This window comes from Balaenoptera ricei, chromosome 3 (assembly GCF_028023285.1).
Source record: "Balaenoptera ricei isolate mBalRic1 chromosome 3, mBalRic1.hap2, whole genome shotgun sequence".
Lineage (NCBI taxonomy): Eukaryota > Metazoa > Chordata > Mammalia > Artiodactyla > Balaenopteridae > Balaenoptera > Balaenoptera ricei.
The window spans coordinates 151,023,277-151,049,644 of NC_082641.1; the positions used below are offsets into that span (position 1 = coordinate 151,023,277).

The 26,368-nt window shown below is 37.6% G+C and overlaps 1 protein-coding gene and 1 pseudogene across 4 annotated transcripts in view; one reads left to right on the forward strand and one right to left on the reverse strand.

Moving 5' to 3' along the window:
• The window catches only part of UBTD2 (ubiquitin domain containing 2), a 58,904-nt gene that overhangs the window by 13,539 nt on the left and 18,997 nt on the right, over window positions 1-26,368 (reverse strand). For 2 of the 4 annotated variants that reach the window (XM_059919639.1, XM_059919637.1), the window contains exon 2: window positions 1,763-1,999. The exons of 1 other annotated variant lie outside the window; for it this stretch is intronic. In XM_059919639.1, the coding sequence (XP_059775622.1) occupies window positions 1,763-1,937 (175 nt within the window). In that variant the 5' untranslated portion in view covers window positions 1,938-1,999. Of the gene's footprint in view, window positions 1-1,762; window positions 2,000-11,925; window positions 11,949-26,368 lie in introns of those variants that run through there. One more of the 4 variants, XM_059919640.1, reaches the window with a different exon arrangement.
• LOC132364237 (U5 spliceosomal RNA) lies at window positions 806-863 on the forward strand (annotated as a pseudogene).

The following is a 26,368-nucleotide window of genomic DNA, read 5'->3' on the forward strand; positions in this document are numbered from 1 at the left end:
GAGCCCATTTCTAATAGGATATGTGTAGGTCCCTACCTTAAATGTAACAGAGCTGTTATGCCTCCATGAACTTGTAAACAAGGCCATAATGTACAGAACAAAATTCGATTTTCCCATAGGTAACTATGACAGGTACAAAGTAAGGAAGTCAAAGTTCCAAGGTTCTGGGCCTTGGGTTCCTAAATAAAGACAATCGCAGATAAACGCCACCCCCATCCCACTCGCGGGCCTGTACAGATACCAATCTATTCTGCTTTTAAAATATAGGATGTAAGCAGTAAAAAGAGACGGATGATAAAACTAACTGTAAAGGAAGGCCCTTCCCTTTATATTATATACAGGTAGTATTTGAAGACAAATTATAGAACTAAGAAAGGTAATGGAACAAGGTGATGTCCTCTCCAGTCACGTAAGAGGTAAAGAATTCAGAGACTATCCATGAAAATGGGACTAAAGAGTCATACTAAAACTGCATTCTATTATACATTTTTCAAATGTAGGACGGATCATTTTTACACCTCCGTAGAAAAAGTGATCTATATATAGTGGGTGCTCAATGTTATTAACCCAAGCCCATCCTAATAAGGTTTTATTAATAAAGAACAGGACAGCTATGGAATATATATTTTTAAAAGTTTCTTGGAAGCACAATTAATTCAGAAAACTAATGGAGATTTGGAAAACTGGGAAGGATACTAAGTTAAATATCTTTTATTTGACAAAGAGTCAAAGCAGATGATTAAACAGTGAAAAGCACTGTTCCTCTGAAACTGTAGACAAAGTAAGATACTGATCGATACTCATGTTTCTCTTCAGATCATATGAATCTTTCGCCTTTTACTAAAAATTCCCGTGGGGGGGAAAAGAAAGGAAAGAAGAAAAGAAAAAAAAAGGAAGATACTGCAAACAAAACAATGAAAGTATAATAATAAATAGTAAACTATGCAACGAAATACAGGATTATATCGGGCCTAAAGAGACAACTTAGAAAAATATTAACTTGAAAAACTGAAAAGTCAATTTATAAATATAGTAATCAACAGAAGAATATACTGTAAAATTAACATCTAAGTCTTAGTATAGCATGAAACTTTTCTGTTTCTAATCAAGGAGACTAAACATGAGGATATGCATGCGTCCAGCATACATGTGTCCCTGGAAACATTCAAAACTTATGGTGGTCCTTAGAGTCACATTCCTAAGCAAAGGAGAGAGGTTTCTAATAAAGCTCAGGGATACAGTCATAGAAAACTGTCCTTAAGAATATGTGAGACTCACTTCAAAGTTTAGGTTTGCTCATTATGTTAAAAACAGGCTTAATGAGAAAGGATAATGACTAAAGGTGTGTCCACTGAGTCTCCATGGCTTCTGAGATCTAAATTTGAGACTACTTCTCTAGTGCTAGCAGGAAACCAGTGTACTAGAAGCTCTATAAGACTGGGGCAGGGGGAGGCCTTGATGGAGAACTAGATTAGACGGAGGTTAGAAAATAGAGGTTTATCAAGTGTTCTCTTTCTTGATATTAAAAAATACACACACACACACACACACACACACAAACACACACACACACACAGAGTAAACCTATCTCCAGCTAAAAGATATACAAGAAGTAAAGAGGAATGTTCCTCTTTGCTACATTAAAAAAAAAAAAAAAATAGAATAATGCATAGCAGGAAAATGAACTCTTCCCATTTGGTTTCTTGCCATTAGAAAGGAGCTGATGATGTCCCGCTCTGTCCTTGACAACAACCAAACCTACCATGTGGTAACGTTATGTTCGCACCATCAATGATTGCCTGCGCCAGTTCATGATCGTTGCTTTCAAAAGCATGTGCTGCAGCCTTCAAGGCATCCCAAATCTCTTTACGGCCTTCAAAAGCTGGTGCAGTATCCCAAAATTCATCTCTCTTGCTGCGCAGTTGTCCATCTGTCATGGGATAATCGCTTTTCCATTTGGGTTTCTCCTTTTTCAAAGGCTGGTTACGACCTAAAGCGACTGAGAAGAAAAATAAAAGGCTGACATCAAAACCAAAATTTATAAAAGATGTTTTAATAGCTATCTGGTCATTCTTCTTTGGTTCTTTCATCAAAATTATAGTTGGAAGTTGGCCCACTAGCTAACTCTTGCGTTCTGAATTCCCCTAACCTATTTTATTTTAGATCTACAAGAGCAAATGGAGACATTAGGTGGCTCTACCCAAATCTTCCAGTGACAAGTTAGTAGCTCTTTTCCATTCAGTCTGCCTTCTCCAAAGGAGAATTTTTTAAATTACCGAGAAAAATCCTAGTAAGTGTTCCATCAGACAGCAGTGGCAGAATTTAAAAAGAGTCAAAGGATAGCATAAAAGAGAGGTGAGACACTAGGAGAAACCAAATGGCATATGTTCAAGGGTCCTTGAATCTCAGGACCCTTGAACATATGAAGCCGGAAAGCAGGAACTGAGAAATCTCAAAGAGGGAAAAGACTACTTTGTGGTATCCAAAGGAATAACAGCCAAACCACCAGATCCACAAGGAAACCTGATCATAGAAAAGCTTCCTCTCGCACCCTGTTCTGGACATGAGTCTAAGAACTGTGAATATCTTTCTCTGAAACTCAAATATAGGAGCTAATTTAGAAAGGGATGAGGGAGAGAGGTAGTGCTTTACTCTTTGGAGGGACCAGGATTGGAACAGGCGATCCTTGATACTGGGCCAAAGGAGAAGTGCCCAAACGCAAGGAGAAGAACTACAACACCCTACTCTAGTTTTAATCCAAGAGGAGAAGAAAAAAGAGGGTAAGAGTCCACTCCTTTTTTGCTCTAAGAGGCAGCATGGCTCCTTAGAGAATGTAGAAGTAGTGCTATAACGAGTCTGAGGCAGCTTCTTTGCACCCAGATACTTACCTGGCATATGATCACTGATCTCATACTGACATACAGAGACATTCTTATCTTACACAGAGCCATAGATAAGAAATTGTTAAACAGATGGAAGAACAGGTAAAAAGAAAACTGAAGCTCCATGGAGTGTTGGGTAAGAGTGGGTGTGAAATAAATGACAGAGTGGGTAGGAGGGAGAGGGTGTATGTCAAAATTCAATGTTCTATATTTAATTGCAGGAAGAATACTAATTTAAAAGAAATTACTCTCAAAATGGTTCTAAAGAATCCCTGAAATCAACCACTCCCTCACTGGCCCAGGGCCAGATGAAATTTGGGTTACTCATAACAGAAATAAAACAAAATAACTCTAGCCCCTAGGCAATCTCTACATCCTATACCAGGCTATATTTCAAGATGACGGGACCAATTCATGCTGCAAAGTGTATCTGGTTTGACACTTGGAGTAAACCATGCTCTCTTCACCCAATCTGGCCACCTTATTTCAAGGCAGCACATCAGGTCTCATCCCCTCACCTTCAGAACACCCAAAGGTGTTCAGAATATGTCAGATAATCATATTCCACCCCCTACTGATTCCACCACCAAGGTAAAATTAAAGGTAAATTTTATTTTCTGCTACATTAACCTTTAGATGAGTCAGAAACAGTTTAAAGACAACATTCACTATTAGTTTACTGAGTAGGGAGTGGAAGATAAGACATCACAAGTGTATACCTATTTGAATAGGTATCTAATTCAATACTCAAATAAATACCTATTTGAATAAAATTTCATGTCTACTTGAATAGTTCCAGAGAATTGTCTAATGTCATATGTATTAAATGTACGAGAGAGAAAGTTGATATAATTCTGCCATTGTGGAAGAATCGCAACGCAAAGGCAAAGACAACAACAAAACCTCCACGATCGCGGTACTTAAGCAAAGGAAACTGAAAGGCCCTCAAAGAGAAGAACCCAACAGAAAAACTAGCTCACAGTGAAGGCAGAAAATACTTTGGAAAAAGTAAAAGCACCTTCCTTACAAATATGACAGCTTTATTTTATCTCCCCCCATCTGCAGAAGGCATAAGAATAAAGTCAAATAAAAAGTATAGATGGGACTTTCCTGGTGGCACAGTGCTTAAGAATCCGCCTGCCAATGCAGGGGACACGGGTTCGAGCCCTGGTCCGGGAAGATCCCAAGTGCTGCGGAGCAACTAAGCCTGTGCGCCACAACTGCTGAGCCTGCGCTCTAGAGCCCGTGAGTCACAACTACTGAGCCCGCGTGCCACAACTACTGAAGCCCGTGCGCCTAGAGCCCGTGCTCCGCAACAAGAGAAGCCACCGCAATGAGAAGCCCGTGCACCACAACGAAGAGTAGCCCCCGCTCGCCACAACTAGAGAAAGCCCACACGCAGCAATGAAGACCCAACGCAGCCAAAACTAAATAAATAAATTAAAAAAAAAAAAAAAAGTACAGATGATACATTATGCTGCTTAGGGATAATCATTACTCTAAATGCATTTTCAAATCTGTATGCTGCCAACAGTTCCAAAGTAATTACTTTCTGTAAAAGTAAATAAGACAAAATGAATGCTTGTGACATGTAAGTAAAGCTTACTTTTACTTCCGCCTAGGTCTCTGCTTTCCCTATATCACAAACATATGTAATGGAGAATATCTGCCTATCAAATGTCCACTATAAGAATACTTAAGTCTTGGGACTTCCCTGGCGGCACATTGGATAGGACTCCGTGCTCCCAATGCAGGGAGCCCGGGTTCAAGCCCTGGTCAGGGAACTAGATCCCACATGCATGCCACAACTAAGGAGCCCATGTGCCGCAGCTAAAACCCAGCACAACCAAATAAATAAATAAATATTTTTAAAAAATACTTAAATCTTTGCAACATAAAATATTATTTTAGTGAAACCACTGAGCAGTACAGAATTTTCACTACAAAATATGAGGTTAAAAGTTTCATGTTAAACTAAATGTGGTTTATTGTCTAAGTTACTTTTGTTAAATAAACTACCTGGGGAAGAAAATGAAAATTTAGCAAAAGCATTTAAACTATAATCCTGAAATATTTATATTCATGAAAACATTTAAGGTTGTTATGAGGATTTAATAAATTAACACTGTATAGCACTTACAATAATGATAGATATATAACAAAACTACAAATAAGTGCTTGTTAAATAAAAATAACTTTGGAAGTATATATGAATTTTTAAATCTTCAAACATTTTTGCAAAAATACACAGACTAAGTCTTTTTTCTTTCCATGATTTCTGAACAGAACCTGACATTCTGAGACCATAAAACAAAGTACCTTCCTTGACTTAAAAAAGAACTGTTCTATGATTATCATGTACTTCCTATGAATTTATCAGTGTACATTTTTTAGGAATTTGCTCACCAAATCTGTGCTTTGATTTTAGCTGATATCACAAACCTGTATTTCTAAAATACTTATAACACAGAAATCGGCCTAGCAGGTAAGTAGCTATGTCTGCACCAACTCAATCATTTTCAATTATTATGAAATAAGTCATAAAATGTATATACTCAATTGGATTACATTTTATGCTCTGACACTTTCGGATTTATCCGTTTCACACATCTTCTGACTCCTGATACCAAGAGAGAGATGTTCAGTATCAATCATACTATCTGGAACTAACTACTATGCTCTAACAATAAATTTAAAGACAGGAAACAGGGACTTCCCTGGTGGTCCAGTGGTTACGATGCCACCCTTCCAATGCAGGGGGCGTGGGTTTGAACCCTGGTCTAGGAACTAAGATCCCACACGCCATGTGGTGTGGCCAAAAAAAGAAAGACAGGAAACAGTTCTTATTCCCCAAATTTGTTTCTAAATCTTTAAATTATAGGCATCCAACCATACTAAGTTTAATTCCATGGTTTAACATACAAGAAACAAAAGATTAATAAAGCAATTAATTTTTTTTAAAAAATCTAAGTTATTTCAGAAAACACCCTTTTTTCCCTATCAATACACATTTACTTTCAAAACTTTGCCAAAAACTCACCCTCTCAGAAGCCTCTTGATCACATTCATCTACTCCTTATCTTCTCTTTCCTTGTAACCTTTCAACATTTCTTCCCAAAGATGTGACAAATAAATAGATCTAACATGTAAAAACCCCAAGAAAGATTTGCTTCTCAGAGCTAAATATCGATAAGAAACACAATCTTAAATATTTTTACTCCACAACTGAATGCATTTTGCAACTCATTTTGACATTTTATTGGTAAAAAACAATGATCTCCAAAGTGAAGTATGTTTGTAATTGTTTTCCTGCTTTTGGTTCCTCTTCTGAAAACTGATCTAATATTGGGACTCTTCAAATGAAGGAAGGAGAGGCCATTAATGCACAGGTACTGTAGATATCGAGATATGACTCAAGAAATAATAGCTTTAACAAACTGAAAACTCCAAGAGTTTTCCTAACACAACATTCAGGGAAAAAAAACTGAATATTTAAAAAGATCACAATCAAAGGGAAAAATGTTGTTCAGAAGAATTCTGAAGACTTTAAAGAAACACAGTATAGGACTGGGATAATGCACCTATTTTAGATTGATTAGAGTCTTAACATCGTGAAAATGAAAGGGAAATTTTTCTGTCACTTCAAGAGTTAAGAATAGATCCTACAGAACCCTTCTGTAACAGATTGTGCTAGCCTAAAAGGATAGTTGTAAAATATTTTATTCTCACGTAAATTTAGAATACACTATATATACACATATGCACACATATATTCCCTAAGGCACTAACTGCCAAAATAAAAACAGGGATATGGGGCTTAAAATGCCTAAAATACGAGCAGTAACATGCCAACAGTCAATACCAAACCCATATCTGCTCTACTGTCTGAGAATTTAGAGGTGGAAGAGACCTTAGATGGTATGAGCAACCTTACTATTTGACAGAAGACCTAACGAGGATAAATGACTTGCTCAAGGTCAAAAAGAGCCAAGACCAGAACCCAGATGACTAGATTCAAAGGCCAGAGCTCTCTTTCCATTATAGCACTCCATGTCTTACCAGAGCTGAGAAGTGTGTTTTCTTGTACAAACCAAATCAATTATGAAGGTTCACTCAAAATAAAGCATGTGTTGAGCTGTTTTTCTAGTATCACTCATCCATCTTTCACGGGCTTCATTATGACCAATGGAATGTCTCTGGTAGGACAAAGGAAAAACTAACCAAGCAGCACCAGCTCCCCAACTCCATCCAATTTACCACCTAATTCATTTCTTTGGAGATAGGCTCACCGAAGAAGAACCGTATAAGGAAAGAGGTAATGCAGTTTTCTGGCCTGTCAGCTTCAACTTACAAAGTACTCAGCATCTATACCACATTAGGCACTAAAGATCACATGTATGCATACCTACTTAAGTAACTTAGATACATCATTTTTTAATGCTACAATTTTATAATAAATAGAAATGAGAACTTTGATTATACTTCTACCCTAAAGTTTATAAAACTTAAGCAACTAGAGCATAATTTTAAAGGCATATATAATAATTTCTAATGTTGTTTGAGCTACCTTTATTGAGGGGGGAAAAAAATCAACATAATGACCTCATATCGACTTCCTGGCCCTGTTTCTCAGAGTATAAGTCTACTTACCAATGGTCTGAGCATACAAACAGGCAACAGGAAAGCCTAACTGCAACATAATGTTTCAAAGACTTTTTTAATGGATGAGCCTTATTAGAAATGTTACAAAAACATACAATTAAATCACACACACAAAACAACTTTATTAAAAAGGGCAACATTACATAAAATTGGGACTAAGAATATGGTCACCTAACACCAGCACACTGTACCTTTTAAGTAATACATTAAACTTTCAGATGGTTCATTCTACTGGGGGGTAGGGAGGTGGGGAATGGCTTTATCCAGCATTACATTCTTTGGAATGCAGGGGCCTTTTCTTCTCTCAATTTATGGGCAGTTTGGGGGAGGGAAGCACACACAAATCAAGGATGCCCACAATTTCCACTACTATCTAACACTGTGTTGAAAGTACTAGCCAGCACAAGCAGACAGAACAAAACAATTAGAAACAGAAAGGAAGAAAACCATCTCTAAATGCAAATGATATGATGGTATGACTGGAAAATACAAGAAAATCAGTGCTAAAATGAAATGATAAAAGAAATTAACATAGTAACAGGATATAAAATGTAGGCCTTCTTATATACATAAACTACCCAGCGAGAAGATGCAATGGATGAAAAGGTCCTGTTTATAATAGAAACATAGGGACTTCCCTGGTGGCGCAGTGGTTGAGAATCTGCCTGCTAATGCAGGGGACACGGGTTCGAGCCCTGGTCTGGGAAGATCCCACATGCCGCGGAGTAACTAGGCCCATGAGCCACAACTACTGAGCCTGCGTGTCTGGAGCCTGTGCTCCACAACAAAAGAGGCCGCGACAGTGAGAGGCCCACGCACCGCGATGAAGAGTGGCCCCCGCTCACCGCAACTAGAGAAAGCCCTTGCACAGAAACAAAGACCCAACACAGCCAAAAATAAATAAATAAATATCATAGAAACATAAAAGATATAATACTCGGAATGCAACAACTCAGGAAAACTTTTTTAAAACCCCTGAAAGATGCAAAAGTAGACTTGAACAAAATGAAGACATCTCTTGTACTTGGACTTCGACATTATAAAAATGTCAATCCTTCTAAAGTTAACACCTACATTTAACATGATTCCAGTGAAAATAATTTTTTCAAAACTTTTTCTCATGCTAGATGAGTTGATACTAAAATACATACGTGGGACTTCCCTGGTGGCGCAATGGTTAAGAATCCGCCTGCCAATGCAAGGGACACGGGTGCGATCCCTGGTCCAGGAAGATCCCACATGCCGTGGAGCAACTAAGCCTGTGCACCACAACTACTGAGCCTGCGCTCTAGAGCCTGCGAGCCACAACTACTGAAGCCCGTGCGCCTAGAGCCCGTGCTCCACAACAAAGAGAAGTCACCGCGGTGAGAAGCCCGTGCACCGCATTGAAGAGTAGCCCCCCCTCTTGCTGCAACCAGAGAAAGCCCGCGCGCAGCAACAAAGACCCAACACACACAAAAGTAAACAAATAATTAATTAAAAGAAACAAATCAACCTAACTGTATACCAAGTGTTAAAATTACTATACAGGGCTTCCCTGGTGGCGCAGTGGTTGAGAGTCTGCCTGCTGGTGCGGGAGACGCGGGTTGGAGTCCTGGTCTGGGAGGATCCCACGTGCCGCGGAGCAACTAGGCCCGTGAGCCACAATTGCTGAGCCTGCGCGTCTGGAGCCTGTGCTCCGCAACGGGAGAGGCCGCGATAGTGAGAGGCCCGCGCACCGCGATGAAGAGTGGCCCCCACTTGCTGCAGCTGGAGAAAGCCCTCGCACAGAGACGAAGACCCAACACTGCCACAAATAAATAAATAAATAAACCCAAAAGTTAAAAAAAAAAAAAAAAAAAGTATGACTGAGATGCAGTACTATATGGTTAAAAAAAAAATTACTATACAAATTAAAAAATAATGATTTCAAGTTAATTTTGAACATGATACTCTGACTATACATCTTTAGTGGGATAAATTCTAAGGGAGAAAAAACATACTACAAAGATATCTTAAACTTTACTCTGTATGTTAAAATACTAAGAATTCATGTACAATACTAATTACTATAATTCTAAAACATTTGATGTTTACTGTAGGATAAAGCAAGTAAGGAACTACATTAACATCAATAGAAACCAAGATTTTTTTATGAAAGGGAAGAAAAAATTAAATATAAAATATAAAATAAAAAGACAGGAAAACAGATTTTTTTGAATTAGAAATAGCAATAGGAACTTGTAATCTAATGATAAAAAGTATTTTATAGCTCTGTTGACTAAAAGGGCTTAGAAAGAACAACAACCCAGTAGCACTGAGCATACCTAGCTCCCAGATCTTAGTTTTAAACACCTTTCCCCACTGAAAAGGTCCTAGGGCTATTCAGAGAAACGGCTATTTCTAAAATTAGAGCTGGGAAAATTCAAAGCAAGGCTGGAACATCTGGTTGTGCCAAGAAAGCAAGAAAGTGCTCAAAAGACTAATATTAATGAGATCACTTCAAAGGCACAAAGGAGTCAGTTTGAAGGAGATGTCTGCATCAATTTTGCAGCATCAAAAATAATGACTGAAATGGACTTTAAAATACTGAATAAATAAAAATTCGTAAATCACTACTAATACTAAAAGGGAAAAATAGGGCTTCCCTGGTGGCACAGTGGTTAAGAATCTGCCCGCTAATGCAGGGGACGCGGGTTTGAGCCCTGGTCCAGGAAGATCCCACATGCTGCGGAGCAACTAAGCCCATGCACCACAGCTACTGAGTCTGCGCCCTAGAGCCCACGAGCCACAACTACTGAGCCCGCGTGCCACAACTACTGAAGCCCGCGTGCCTAGAGCCCATACTCTGCAACAGGAGAAGCCACCCAACGAGAAGCCCGTGCACCGCAACGAAGAGTAGCCCCCGCTCACCACAACTAGAGAAAGCCCGCGTGCAGCAACGAAGACCCAATGCAGCCAAAAATAAATAAAATTAAATAAATAAAAGTTTTTTTAAATAAATAAAAGGGAAAAATAAGAGAAGAAAGGCTCTTTCTTACTGACAAATGCTGGTAATAAACAAAGAAAAGAATGACATATTTAAAAGAATCATTCTTTAGAACCCCATAACTGATTCAGGTAAGGATTATCAATAAATATACTAAAGCATCATGGGTAACAGGATACGTAGGGTGTCAGAGGATCACCCCAAAATATTGTGAACTGCTAAGGAGAAATTACACTGTAGATACCTGACATTCATTACTTTAACCAAGTGACCAAACTTAGCCCCCTGATGTGCTGCAATATGAAGTAAACAAGACAAAGATGAAGTGTTCTTACCCAAAATGTTTAACTTGACTCTAATTAAACTTCTAAACCTAACTTCTCATTTATAGCAAATACAAAGACTAAAGGAAAAAGTTAAAACATTTTCAGACATTGCCAAACATCCCCTGGAGGGCAAAACTGTCCCCAGTTGAGAAACACTGGTCTACACCAAATGAGACAAAATATGAACTTTGGTTGGAACCTGGTATGGAAAAAAGTTATAAAAGATAATCTGGGACAACTAGATAAATCTAAATAAGAATAGATAATAGATGTCATTAAGAAATTACTTTAAAATTTTCCTAGGGGAATCCCCTGGTGGCGCAGTGGTTAAGAATCCACCTGCCAATGCAGGAGACATGGGTTCGAGCCCTGGTCCGGGAAGATCCCACATGCCACGGAGCAACTAAGCCCACGCGCCACAACTACTGAGCCTGCGCTCTAGAGCCCACGAGCCACAACTACTGAGCCCACATGCCTAGAGCCCGCGCTCCGGAACAAGAGAAGCCACCACAATGAGAAGCCTGAGCACCAGAACGAAGAGTAGCCCCCATTCGCCAAGTAGAGAAAGCCTGCGTGCAGCAACAAAGATCCAACGCAGCCAAAATAAATAAAGAAAGAAAATATTTTTTTAATAAATAAATAAGTAAAATGTACAATTTAAAAATATATATATAAAATTTTCCTAGGTATGAAAAAGTATTGTAATGACACAGCAAAATAGCCTTATTCATAAAGTAGAGGCATGCTGAAATTTTTATAAGTGTTACGATGCCTACAACTTTCATTGGTTCAGCTGTTAAAATGGAGAGTGTGCCTGTATATATACAAAACATACATATACACACATACAAAAGAGAGAAAAAATGTGAATACAGCAAAACGTTGGCTACAAATTTACATGGGAAGTACATGTGTACTCATTTACCATTATGTTTACACAACTGTTGAAGCTCCCCATATTTGATTTTAATAAAAGATTAAGGAATTATACATTTAAGATACAAAGCAGATAATTCACAAGCTGAATCCTTGCTACTCAAACTCCCACTTTCAGAGTCCTCTTTAGGTATGGCTTTTAGGCACATACCTAATCCTCATATATCCCCATGTCCGGATTCCAACGCCAATCCTGAGCATTGAAGCTTGTTGGGACCATCTACAATTTAGAACACAACAACTGAACGGAGATCTGGAAAACTCAAAACAAAAGCAACAGAAGTATTGAACAGTTATTACTTAAACTCTCATCTGTGGGATAGTGCTTATTTGGAACAAAGAGTTAATAAATCAGCAATAACATTTTAAAAGAACATTAAATAATGAAAAAACACCCAATTTAGGGCTTCCCTGGTGGTGCAGGGGTTAAGAATCTGCCTGCCATTGCAGGGGACACGGGTTCAAGCCCCAGGCCAGGAAGATCCCACATGCCGCAGAGCAGCTAAGCCTGTGCGCCACAACTACTGAAGCCCGTGTGCCTAGAGCCCGTGCTCCGCAACAAGAGAAGCCGCTGCAATGAGAAGCCTGAGCACCACAACAAAGAGTAGCCCCCACTCGCAGCAACTAGAGAAAGCCCATGCACTGCAACAAAGACCCAACACAGCCATAAATAAATAAATAAATAAATAAATAAATAATTAATTAATTAATTAATTAATTAAAAAAAACCGGCCAATTTACCAAGAAGATATAACAATCATAAATGTGTATGCACCTAACAAGAGTTTCGAAGTGCATGAAGCAAAAACTGATTGAATTAAAGGAGAAATAGACCATCCTACAATTATACTTAAATACGTTAAATTCTTCTATGAGTAACTCATAGAACAAGAAGCCAGAAAATCATCAAGAATACAGAAGACCTGAACATTATCAACAAACTTGACTTAAATGACAATGATACAACACCCCACCCAACAAAAAGAGAACATACGTTCTTACCAAGTGCATATACAGGGCCATTCACCAAGACAGATTATATAAACCTTAAAAGAAGTCATACAAAGTATGCTCTACAACCATAATTAAATTAAATTAGAAATTAATAACATAAAGACACATGGAAAATCCCCAAATAACTATAAATTAAATAATACACATATAAATAAGTCATGAGTCAAAGGGAAATTAGAAAATAACTTGAATGGAATGAAAATGAAAATACAATATATCAAAACTCCAGGATGGACTTCCCTGGTGGCGCAGTGGTTATGAATCTGCCTGCCAATGCAGGGGACACGGGTTCGAGCCCTGGTCCGGGAAGATCCCACATGCTGCGGAGCAGCTAAGCCCATGCGCCACAGCTACTGAACTTGTGCTGTAGAGCCCATGAGCCACAACTACTGAGCCCGCATGCCACCACTACTGAAGCCCGCGTGCCTAGAGCCCGTGCTCCGCAACAAGAGAAGCCACCGCAGTGAGAAGCCCGCGCACCACAACGAAGAGTAGCCCCCACTCGCCGCAACTAGAGAAAGCCCGTGCACAGCAATGAAGACCCAATGCAGCCAAAAATATATAAATAAATAGTTTTTTAAAAAAGAAGAAAAAAAAACTCTAGGATGCTGCTAAAAAACCTGCTCAGACAAAAACTTATAGCATTAAAATGCTTCCATTAGAAAAGTCTCAAATCAATAAAGCAGGCTTCTACCTTAAGACTAAATGAACAAATTAAACTCAAAGTAACCTTAAGAAAGAAAATAATAAAGAGCAGAAACCAAAGAAATTGAAAACAGAAAAATACAGAAAAATCATAAAAGTAAAAGCTGATTCTTTAAAAATATCTAACTGATAAATCTCTACCTAGACTGATCAAGAAAAAAAGAAGACAAGTACTACCAATATCAGGAATGAAAGAGGTAATATCACTATAGACCCAACAGACACTAAAGGGATAACAAAGGAATATCTATCTATTCACGAAGAAAATGATAACTTGACTAGCTCTGTATATACTAGCTGTCTATATACTAAAGACATTGCATTGTTGCAACAAAGAAAACTCCAAGTCCAAATGGTTTCATTACTGAATTCTATCAACATACAAGGAAGAGATAATACTAATTACTCACAATCAGTTTCAGAAAACAAAAGAGAAGGGAACACTAAGTCAATTTATGAGGCCATGACTGCACTGATAACAACACCAGACAAATATAAGAAAACTCTCAACAAATATGCCTCATAAACATAGATGCAGAGATGACTTAAAGACCTTATCAATCATATAAGAACTGAAAGAATTCATCACCTACATACCTGCACCACAGGAAATATTAGAAGTCCTTTGGGGACTTCCCTGGTGGCGCAGTGGTTAAGAATCCGCCTGCCAATGCAGGGGACATGGGTTCAATCCCTGGTCCGGGAAGATCCCACATGCCACGGAGCAACTAAGCCTGTGCACCACAACTACTGAGCCTGCGCTCTAGAGCCTGTGAGCCACAACTACTGAGCCTGCATGCCACAACTACTGAAGCCCGCGTGCCTAGAGCCCGTGCTCTGCAACAAAAGAAGCCACCGCAGTGAGAAGCACATGCACCGCAACGAAGAGCAGCCCCCGCTCGCCACAACTAGAGAAAGCCCGTGCAAAGCAAAGATCCAACGCAGCCAAAAATTTTTTTTAAAAAATCCTTTGGGCAGAAATAAAATGATAACAGATGGAAATATGAATCTACATAAAGGAATGGGGAGCACCAGAAATGCATAACTACATGAATAAAAACATTATTATTCATATTGCCTTAAAAAAATACTGGGTTGGCCAAAAGCTTTGTTCAGGTTTTTCCATAAGACGTTACAGAAAAACCTGAACTAACTTTTTGGCCGACCCAATAACTGAGTGATATCATCGGAAAAGGAAGAGTAAGGACTTCCAAAAATCTTCTCCTCCAGTAATGCAATGAGAACATTGGCAAAAACTCAAAATAAACTTCTTCAGTATTTTGGAAATTAACCAAAGACCTGCAACAATCCAGGGAACATTTCTTCTTTCTTATTCAAGAAAAATAGCTGAATTTTGGTAAAAAAAAAAAACAAAAAAAACAAAACTGGGGCTTCCCTGGTGGCGCAGTGGTTGAGAATCTGCCTGCTAATGCAGGGGACACGGGTTCGAGCCCTGGTCTGGGAATATCCCACATGCCGTGGAGCAACTGGGCCCGTGAGCCACAATTACTGAGCCTGCGCGTCTGGAGCTTGTGCTCCACAACAAGAGAGGCCGCGATAGTGAGAGGCCCGTGCACCGCGATGAAGAGTAGCCCCCGTTTGCCACAACTAGAGAAAGCCCTTGCACAGAAACGAAGACCCAACACAGCCATAAATAAATAAATAAATAAATAAATAAATAACACATTAAAAAAAAAAAACTGTATGTGGTATTTAAGCATACCCTAGACCCATCCCCCTCTCCTCAGCTCCAGGGTAGCCTTGAAAACCAACAGATAGCAATACAATGAAAGCCACCAACTCAGCAGCCATAGGAAGGGTCAAAACAGGGTTGGTACTCTTTAAAAGCCCCATCTGCAGAGAATTGTCATTTTTTGGCCTATCTGAAAGTTCTTTAGAAAATACTACTCATAAGGCTTGTCCTTATTTGACCTGACTTAGAGATAACCCAGTATGAACAGCCTTTTCCTGGGGGCATTTGTCAAAAACAATCAGCAGCAATTGTTAAACACTGTACCTGCATGGGGCAATGAAAAATTTGGACCAAGAAGCTAATCAAAGCTGGAGAATGAGATGTCCAGGAAAAATGATATATTTCTGGGGATCTAAAAGGTTACACATATGCATATAACTGTGTACACACAGGGCCGTGCATTCAGGAAAGACCTGAGAAGGTCCTACACTCCCACTTATGACTGAATATTGAGGCTCTGTGCACAAAGGAAGTAAGAGCTAAGGAAACTGCCTGAGTTTTGAAAGTAAGCCCTAATCTGAACATAGGGCCACTTAGCAAAGAACAGGAGACTTACTCATTCTAGGCTGTTAAGGAAATCTGTCCAATCATTAGCTTACCACTAAGCTAATTAAGCAGAGATTTCAGTGGCTACACCTAACAAAGAATATAAACTTTACAGGATAAGTTCAGGAAAGTCAGTAAACAAAAAGCAACAACAATAACAAACCCTGAGGGAAAAGGGAGAATCTGATTTCCAGGGTTGCCATATATTAAATGTCTAGTTTTCAACCAAAAATTATGAGGCATGCAAACAAACAAGAAAGTATGGCCCACACATGGGAAAAAAGGCAGATAATAGAAACTGTCACTGAGGAAGCCCAAGCATTGGACTTATTAGCCAAAGATTTTAAATCAGCTATTTTAAATATGTTCAAAAACCTGAAGGAAATCATGTGTAAAGAACCAAAGCAATGAGAATTAAGTCTCAACAAAGAGATGAAAATTAGTTTTTAAATTATGGAGTTGAAAAGTACAATAACAAATGAAAAATTCACTACAAAGGCTCAATAGCATATTTGAGCAGGCAGAAGAAAGAATCAGTGAACTTGAAGATAGGTCAACTGAGATGACCTTGTCTGAGGAACATAAAAGAAAAAACGAATGAAAGAAAATGAACAGCCTCAAGTGGGGCACTATCAAGATTACCAATATACACACAATGAGAGTCCTAGAAGAAGGGAGAGAAAGGGGTAGAAAGAATATTGGAAGAAATAATGGCTGAAAACTCATATTTCATGAAAAAGATCAATCTACACATGCAAGAAACTCAACAAACTCAGAGATCACCACCTAGACGCATCATAATTAAGCTGTCAAAAGTAAAAGATAAAGAATCTTGAGGGACTTCCCTGGTGGTCCGGTGGGTAAGACTCTGTGTTCCCAGTGCAGGGGGCCCAGTTCTATCACTGGTTGAGGAACTAGATCCCACATGCATGCTGCAACTATGAAGTCCACATGCCGCAACCAAGAGCCCACATGCTGCAACTAAAGGTCCCACATGCTGCAATGAAGATCCCACATGCTGCAACTAAGACCCCACGTGCTGCAACTAAGACCCAGTGCAGCCAAAATAAATAAATAAATATTTTTTAAAAAACATTTAAAAAAAAGAATCTTCAAAGAACAAGAAGCAACTCATCACATACAAGTATCCTCAAAAAGTTTAACAACTGATTTCTTATCAGAAGCCATGGAGGACAGAAGGCATTGGGACAACATACTGAAAGTAATGAAAGGAAGAGTGTGTCAACCAAGAATTCTACATCCAGGAAAAAGTATCCTTTGAAAATTAAAGAGAAAATAAAACATTCCCAGATTAGCAAAAACTGAAAGGATTTGTTGGCAGCAGACCAGCTCTGCAAAAAAAACAACAGGGAGTCTTCAGGCTGAAATAAAGGATACTAGACAGTAACTTGAATACACATTAAGAAATAAAGACCAGGAATCCCCTGGCAGTCCAGTGGTTAGGGCTTCACACTTCCACTGCAGGGGGCACAGGTTTGATCCCTGGTCGAGGAACTAAAATTCCACATGCCACACAGAGGGAGGGAGGGAGGGAGGGAGGGAGGGAGGAAGGAAGGAAGGGAGGAAGGACGGAAGGAAGGAAGGAAGGGAGGAAGGAAGGAAAAGAAAATCAGTAACATTACACAGGTCAATATAAAAGACAGCATATGTGCATTTTTTTCTTTGTAACTTTTTGTTTCCTCCTATTTGATTTTAAAGACAATTGCATAAAAAATAATTTAAAATTTGTGTTGATGAGCATACAATGTTTAAAGATGTAATATGTATATCAATAACAGCCCAAAGAAGGTGGGAGGGAATGGAGCTGTATAAGTTTTTATATGCTACTGAAATTAGGCTGGTTTCAATCAGAACTGAATTGTTATAAATTAAGATATTAATTATAATCCCCAGAGCAGGAAACAGGAAAATTACTCAAAATATATAGTAAAAAAAAATTTTAAAGGAATTAAAATGATATGCTAGAAAATATCTATTTAACACAGAAGAAGGCACTAATGCAGAGATGGAAGTAAAAACGAATAAGACATACAGCAAAAAAACAGCAAAATGGCAGGTATAAATCTTATCTTACTAGTGATTACATGAAATATAAATATTAAGCATTCCAATCAAAATGTTGAAATTTGCAGAATGGACCAAAAAACACAATCTAACTACATGCTGTCTACAAAAAGACATTTTATATTAAAAAACACATTTAAGTCAAAAGCAAAAGGATGGAAAAAGATATATCATGCAAGCAGTTATCAAAAGTGGAGTGGCTATATTTATATCAGACAAAATAGACTTTAAGACAAAAATTTTTACTAACAAAGACAAAGAAGGACATTTATAATAAATGCATCAATTCATCAGGAAGACGTAACAATTACACACATATATGCACATAACAACAGAGCTCCAGAATATGTGAAGGAAATATTGACAGAACTAAAGGGAGAAATAGTTCTACAATAATAGTTAGAAACTTCAATACTCTAATTTTCAATAATGGACAGAATATCTAGACAGAATATCAATACAGAAACAGAGAGGACTTAATACTATAAACCAGTTAAACCTAAGATACATATATACAGTTAACCTGAGCATTCCAACACAGGTTTCAATGCTCGGGTCTACTTTTATGCAGATATTTTTCAATAGAAAATACCTCTGTACTACATGGTCTGTGATTGGTTGCATCCACAGAAGTGAAGGAGCCACAGATGCAGAGGACCAACTATAAATTATATACAGATCAACCCCCACTTGTTCAGGGTCTACATATATAGAACACTCTGCCCAGACTAAGTTAGGTTACAGAACAAGTCTCAATAAACTTTAGATAAAATCATACGACATATCTTCTCTGACCATAATGGAATAAAGCTAGGAATTAATAACAGAAAGAAAGCTGGAAAATTCACAAATATATGGAAATTAAGCAACACACTCTTATACAACCAATGGACCAAATAAGATATCAAAAAGAAAATGAGAAAATACATTAAGACAAATGAAAACAAAAACGCAAATACAAAAACTCATGGGATGCAGGGACTCCCCTGGTGGTCCAGTGGGTAAGAATCCGTGCTTCCAATGCAAGGGGCCCAGGTTCAATCCCTGGTCGGGGAACTAGATCTCACACGCATGCTGCAACTAAGAGTCCACATGCCGCAACTAAGCCCGCACGCCACAACTAAAGATCCCGCACGCCACAACTAAACATGCTGCAATGAAGACCCCACATGCTGCAACTAAGAACCAGCACAGGCTAAATAAATAAATAAATATTAAAAAAAAAAAAGAAAGAAAAACACCTCATGGGATGCAGCAAAAATAGTGCTTGGAGGGAAATCTGCAACTATATAAACATCTACATTAAAAAAGAAGACAGATCTTAATCAATAACCCAACTTTACACCTTAAGGAAGAGTAAAGTAAACCCAAAGCTAGCAGAAAGAAGGTATAATTAAAGATTAGAGTGGAGATAAACAAAATAAAGGACAGAAAAACAACAGAGATTCAACAAAACCAAATGCTAGTCCTTCTAAAATATGAACAAAACTGACAAACCTTTAGCTAAACTGACTAAGAATAAGAGAGAAGGCACAAATAACTAAAATCAGAAATGAAAGTGCAAATATTACTACTGACCTTACAGAAATAAAAAAATATAAGAGAATACTAGAATAGTATGAATTGTTGTACACCAACAAATTAAATAACCTAGATGAAATGGACAATTTCCTAGAAACACAAAATTATCAAAACTGACTTAAGAAGAAATAGAAAATCTCAACAGACTTATAACAAGTAAAGAGACTGAATCAATAACCAAAATCCTCCCAACAAAGAAAAGCCCAGGACCAGATGGCTTCACTGGTGCATTTTACCAAACATTTAAAGAAGAATTAACACCAATTCTTCTCAAACGCTTCCAAAAAAACAGAAGAGGAGGGAACACTTTCTAACTCATTCTATGAAGCCAGCATTCCCTAACCAAAGCCAGACAAATACAATACAAAAAACCTACAGACCAATATCCTTAAGAAGCCAGATGCAAAATCCTCAACATAATACTTGTAAACTGAATCCAACAGCATATTAAAAAGATTATGCACCATGACCAAGTGGGATTTATCCCAGGAATGCAAGACTGATTCAGCATAGAAAATCACTGTAATATGCCATATTAATAAAACAAAGGAGGGAACTCCCTGGTGGTCCAGTGGTTAGTACCCAGCACTTTCACTGCCGTGAGCCCGGGTTCAATCCCTGGTAGGGGAACTAAGATCCTGCAAGCTGCATGGCACGGCCAAAAAATAAATAAATAAAATAAAAAATTTGAAAACAAAGGAAAAAACTCACGTGATCATCTCCATGACTGCAGACAAAACACCTGACAAAACCCAACACTCTTTCATGATAAAACACTCATAAAGCTAGGAATAGACAGGAACTTCTGTGACGTGATAAAAGGTCTTTATGAAAACTCACAGCTAACATCATACTCAATGAAGAAACACACTGAAAGTTGCCCCCCAAGATCAAGAAGACAAGCTAAGAAACTCTTATTGCTGTTGGGGGGGGGGAGGGAGGGAGGGGGAGAGAGAGAGAGAGAGAGGGAGGGAGGGAGGGAGCGAGGGAGAGGGAGACCCTCTAAGTACTGGTGTGCTTCACTGTACAATCAAGCAAAAAAAGTTCTTATTCTTTGGAAATTCAAAGCTTTTTAATTCAGACATGTTTGAATTACATAAGAGGGTATACAAAAACATCATTTAAATATCTGCAATGATGACGATCATTAAATATCTGCACTACATACAATGGAGGAAACTAGCCCATTTCAAACAAGGAGTTCTATGAGACATTCAAAACCTTAAGAGCATAGTTATCACTGTGCATGATGGTATAACTATAAAGTAATGAGACTGTCTATCAAATGCCACACCTAAAACAAGTTATGTATAATCACCATGTATTTCCACAAATGTATTCTGAGTAGGTACTGCTGATGAGGCACTGTAAGGCCAAAAAATACACTGAAAGGTATAACATAATTTGGAGAACCAAATTTTCACTATTCAAAAGAAGTCCTACAACAAAAAAAAAAGGAAGGAAGGGGGGTCTTCCCTGGTGGCGCAGTGGTTGAGAATCTGCCTGCCAATGCAGGGGACACAGGTTTGAGCCCTGGTCTGGGAAGATCCCACATGCCGCAGAGCAACTGGGCCCGTGAGCCACAATTACTGAGCCTGCGCATCTGGAGCCTGTGCTCCGCAACAAGAGAGGCCACGATAGTGAGAGGCCCGCGCACCGCGATGAAGAGTGGCCCCCGCTTGCCACAACTAGAGAAAGCCCTCACAGAGAAACGAAGACCCAACACAGCCATAAATAAAATAAATAAATAAATTTAAAAAAAAAAAAAAGGAAGGAAGGAAAGCAGACAGACATGTATCAGCTCAGTTGTACAAAAGGAAACAGAAGGATAAATCAGAAACTAATGGTACTGGTTACTTACAGAGGGTGAGTGGAAATGCAATGGAAATAATGGAAAGATGGGTAAGAGGTAGAAATGAATAAGGGTTACACTTCTGAGTATACCTTTTTGCCTAGTTCTAACTTTTAGAACTATGTTAACATTACACATACTCAAATAAGCAAACAAACAAAATCAACAAGAGGGGGAAAACTAAAAATGGAACACAACTAGAAGTCAATGAATTTAACTGTATTTCAAAGGATTAAAAAACTACATTAAAAGGGTGTGTACCTAACCCAACATTTGAACACAGTAATTTTGTTAGTAATTTTACCCTTAGGCTACAGACATAAAGAACTGTAAACAAATACTGAATTCTAGTTAGTAGTTTTGTTTTTCACAATGAAATGTATTAGCAATTCCAAACTATTCTATGTGTATTCTCAGACTGAGTAAACAAGTAAATACACTACGGAAATTGGGAGCCAGGTTTCTTTATTCTTAGAAAGAGAATTATAAATATGGACAGGGAAAGGCTAGAATGAACCCTGTACCATTAGACTGAATGAGAGAGATCAGTATGAACTCATTGTTTTTAATATATAAAAAGGTACAGATGTGTGTTATACACATGTATATATCATATATATCTGTATCTCCTATATAGCTTAGGGATATATAGGCTATATATAAATATATATCCTAGCTCTTTCCACCGTGAGGATCTAGAGGCAAAGACACTCCAATAGCACCAAACACACCTGGATTCTAGATTTTGGCTTCTAAATATCATTCTCCACTAAAAGGAACCAGGGGTCCCTGGCTGATTCCAGGGCTCTGACAGGTAAAATACAAAATGAAACTGGAACATCTTGTTATGTCAGAAAACAAAGAAGTGATCAAGAATAATGAAGTCATGTCAAAAGAACGCAGAGGCCAGCTTGGCGGAGCTCCCACTGGCCAATCTGGTACAATTTGAGCATCAAAATAAATAACAATAGTAACAGATTATACCCCATGGAATAAAACAGAAAACCATGAGTCCATACCAATGTAAATAAGTAAGCAAATAGGGGAGATGAGAGCTCTTTCTTACATTAAAATGCTGACTAATAAATATAAAACAAATAGTGAAATTAGAAAAATCACAATTTGAAAACCACCATAATTATTTAAGGCAAGAATTACCAACGGATGCTAAAACTAGTGCCTGTTTGATAAGAAACAAAATATTTACATAGACTCAGTCTTCCTACTAGATATTTATTATTTGCAGAGGGAAAAACAATAACTTTGCAGGGAAGAATCTTGGCTGGCACCATAAGTGATTAAAGTTAACATTACCAATAACGGGAAAAGCAGACATTATATGACCCCTGACATGATGCACTAAGGACACAATCTCACTTCTGTGGTATTCTTACCCAGACTGCATAATAATGGAGGAACCTAAGCATGAGGAAACATCAGACAAATTCCAATTGATGAACACTCTGCAAAATAACTGGCACGTACTTTTCAAAATGCCAACGTCGTGAAAAGACAGTCTCCAGAACTGTTCCAGATTAAAGAAGACTAAAGAGATATGACACTTAAACACAATGAATGATCCTAGGTGATTTTCTCTGAATATTAATGAAGACAATGGGGAAATCTGAATAAAGTCTAGAGTAAATATTATTTCAATATTCATTTCTTGATTTTATTATATTGTGGTTATATGAATGTCCTTTTCCTTAGGAAATACACACTAAAGTATTTAGGGGTAAAAGGGCTTACTGTGTGCAACTTAATCAAACAGCTCAAGAAAATTTAAGTATTTACACACATGTATGTATATATAAAGAGTATGATAAAGCAACTGTGATAAAATGTTAACATTTGGGGAAATTCGGATGAAGGGTACCAGAACTTCTTTGTACTGTTTTTGCAACTTTTCTGAAGTCCGATGTTATCTTTAAATAAAGTAAAAAAGAAAAAAAAAGACCTGTGACCCTTTGATAATCCCGTGGATATAATTTGGATTTGGTACAACAACCATGATATTAACTTAGATCTCACTTGGCCCCCAAAACCCACGACACCGTAAGGGTGCTGATTGTGTCTAGACAGAATTAGACACTTTGAGACTTTCCTTGACCAACTCAAAATTCTTCAGGAAAAGGAAGAAAAGTTCCTGTAAGCATTTCAAAAACCCTGCAGGGAATGATCCCTACTACTCTGACTGTTACATCACAGGTGAAGGCAGCAGTTTGCCAAAAATGTTGCTTTTCTCAGAAAAAGTAACAACAGTCAACAGAGAATGCATACTGTGGTCCAGCCACTGTGCAGAGTGCACTCTATACCATCCCACTCAATCCTCTCAATAACTCTAGTGTAATCTCTATCTTAAAATGAGGAAACAAACTTAAGAAGGTAAAGTATCTAGGTGGGGAGGAGGATAAGGGAGACGACAATAGTAATATCTGTTTCACAGGATTGTTACAAAGATTTAATGAGGTAATATTTCTCACACAATTAGAACAGTGCCTGGAACATAAAAAACAATACCTAAATGTCTGTTAAATGAATATAAAAAATATCCCAAAGATCATAAAGCTAAATGGTATAGCTGGGATTTAAACCTAGACTAACTCCAAGGTTCATATTCTTAGCCGCTAGGACTATGGTGTCTCGTGGTTTTAAGAATTACTAGAATAAGTGTTCAACATGGTCCCAGACTTTCACCGACAAAGTGAAACTACATGATCAATCCATCTCTAAAGTCTTGGGGTTCCATGAGGTTTCAAAGCTGTGAACCAGTACTTAAGATGGCATAGCAAGTTGGCATTGATCTGAAGTGCCCAAACAACATGCTATTTCCCAGACACTAATTACTAAAAGCATGTTGGTGCCTGTCCCAAGCCCAGTGCCAAAATTAGTACTAAGTGTTTCCTGAGAAAGATACTAGCAGTCCATACAATTCTTTATTCAAGATGGTTTCCCTTTTCAATCTGAAAAGTTTCCTTTGCTTGAGAAATTCTAATGTTTTTAAGAGCCTGCCAAAGATGTGGGTAAACATACTTTACTTGAAATTGTGTTCCTCTGCCAAGTCCTTCTCCTTGAATGGGATTCTAAGTGCAAAGAACTCTTGCTTTTAAGAACAGATAAGAATCCAAGAGTAGGTACAGCAGAACCATAGAAAATAATGATATTTTGGCTTGTCTAAGATTTTGCCACAAAATCCATAAAGCAGAACTGGGGCTCAAACATCAAATTCTCTATCAAGTTAAAAAGAAAGTGATATCTGATGCAAACAATCAAAGTGACAGAAAAACTACTAGAAAGTGTATTGCCTTTGGGTTAGATTCATGGGAAAAGAAATATATCTTGGATGTCATTTAATCCTTTTAAATTGCATCTATGGCTATCACCATTACAAAATTCCAAGCTTTACTTTCAGCTTATTTAACTTTTCAGAAGGAAGTAAAGAAATACTAAATTCTTGCAAACTGCCCACAAAAAAGCATCAAGCAACTTGCCAATTATAGTGTGGTATTCCTTTCTCCAGTTTACATTGCATCTCCTCACATTAAGTCCTGGAATGTGCATCTCTCACATCATTATGATGACTCTACTAATTCCTAACTTTTAAAACAGCCAGCTCAATTTTAGAAAAAATACTGACAACACTCCCAAAATGAAAAGCTAACAATGACATACTCATTATATCCCAAAGCTAACACATCAGTAAAGTCAAACTCTACAAGCTGTAGCTGTGACCTCAAAAAGCACATCACAATTTCTCTAAACATATGAACACATTTTTGCTTCACTCTCTCTTTTATACACACAGCCATATACTCTGAGTCTGAAAGGATGTACACGAAAATGTTTACGTTAGGTCACAGGATAAATTTTTTCTTAAACCTGCTTTTTACATTTAAAAAAATTTTCAGTTTTTAAAAAGATTTAAAAATGATCATAAGTTAGTAAAAAAAGGATTCATCCTACACAAATTCTCATATAAAACAAAGAGATTATATATAATAATGTATATAATACGCATAGTATATGTCTATATATCTACGTATACGTTGTATATGTGTATAGTGTTTATGTTGTATATATATTGTATATATAAAGAACATATATGTATAAGAGTGTGCATGCTATGTATAGGAATCAAAAGCTTTAATTATTCTCTTTTCTTACTTAGAAGGCAAAAGTGATCTTACAAGTGCTCCAGTCTGAACTTCTGGACAGGTATTGATTTAGTTTAGCAATGTTATAAGTAGCTTGTAGCTTGTATCTAGAAATAAATGCAAAGATATTGTTAACCAATACTTTAACTATTTTAAAATTGTATAGCATTTCCCCCTCCAAGATTTTACTACAAAAATAACTCACCAATGTTGTTTATACTTCCTATTTATTATTAAATCAGAACTATCAGAATTATTTCTCAACGGAAACTGAATTTTATTCTACGTCTTAATTTTCTTTAATCTCCCTCAATGTTTCGCCTGAAAACGTCTTTTCCCTCCTCTGATAAATGGTGAAACTTTCATACACCTAAGACTTTTAGTATACATCCTTGTCCCAAACTGAAAAACCTACCTCTACCACTGAAAAGTAAGTTCTGTCCTTATTTATTATTCCCTTCTTAAAATGGTTAAAGATCATCTGTGACAGAAAAAGAAAAAGGTTCTTTTTCCAGTCATTTGCTTGCCCTATACAGTTACACTGTAATTTCTAGTCAGTACACTTAGTGCTGGTATACAGAAAACAAAAATACAAACACACACAAGAACCTGTTTTCTACCCCATGATGGATCCAATGCAAAAAGATAGTCTCCTTCTTGCCTCCAGTAGTATTTATTACATTTTATTACAGATAAGCAATTTTCCCCATTCTCAAAGCTCTTGTTACAGCTTAAGTGTCTTATTCAAGGTTCAGTCTAGAAATATTGGGTATCATTTTATTGTTTCCTCAAATTCCTTTTCATTATGTCCTACTTGTTATATGTAGTGGCACATCTCAATTTTTCACTTCATAGTTATGAGAATTTAAAGGGTATATAAACTACTCTGAGTCATTTAGGAAGA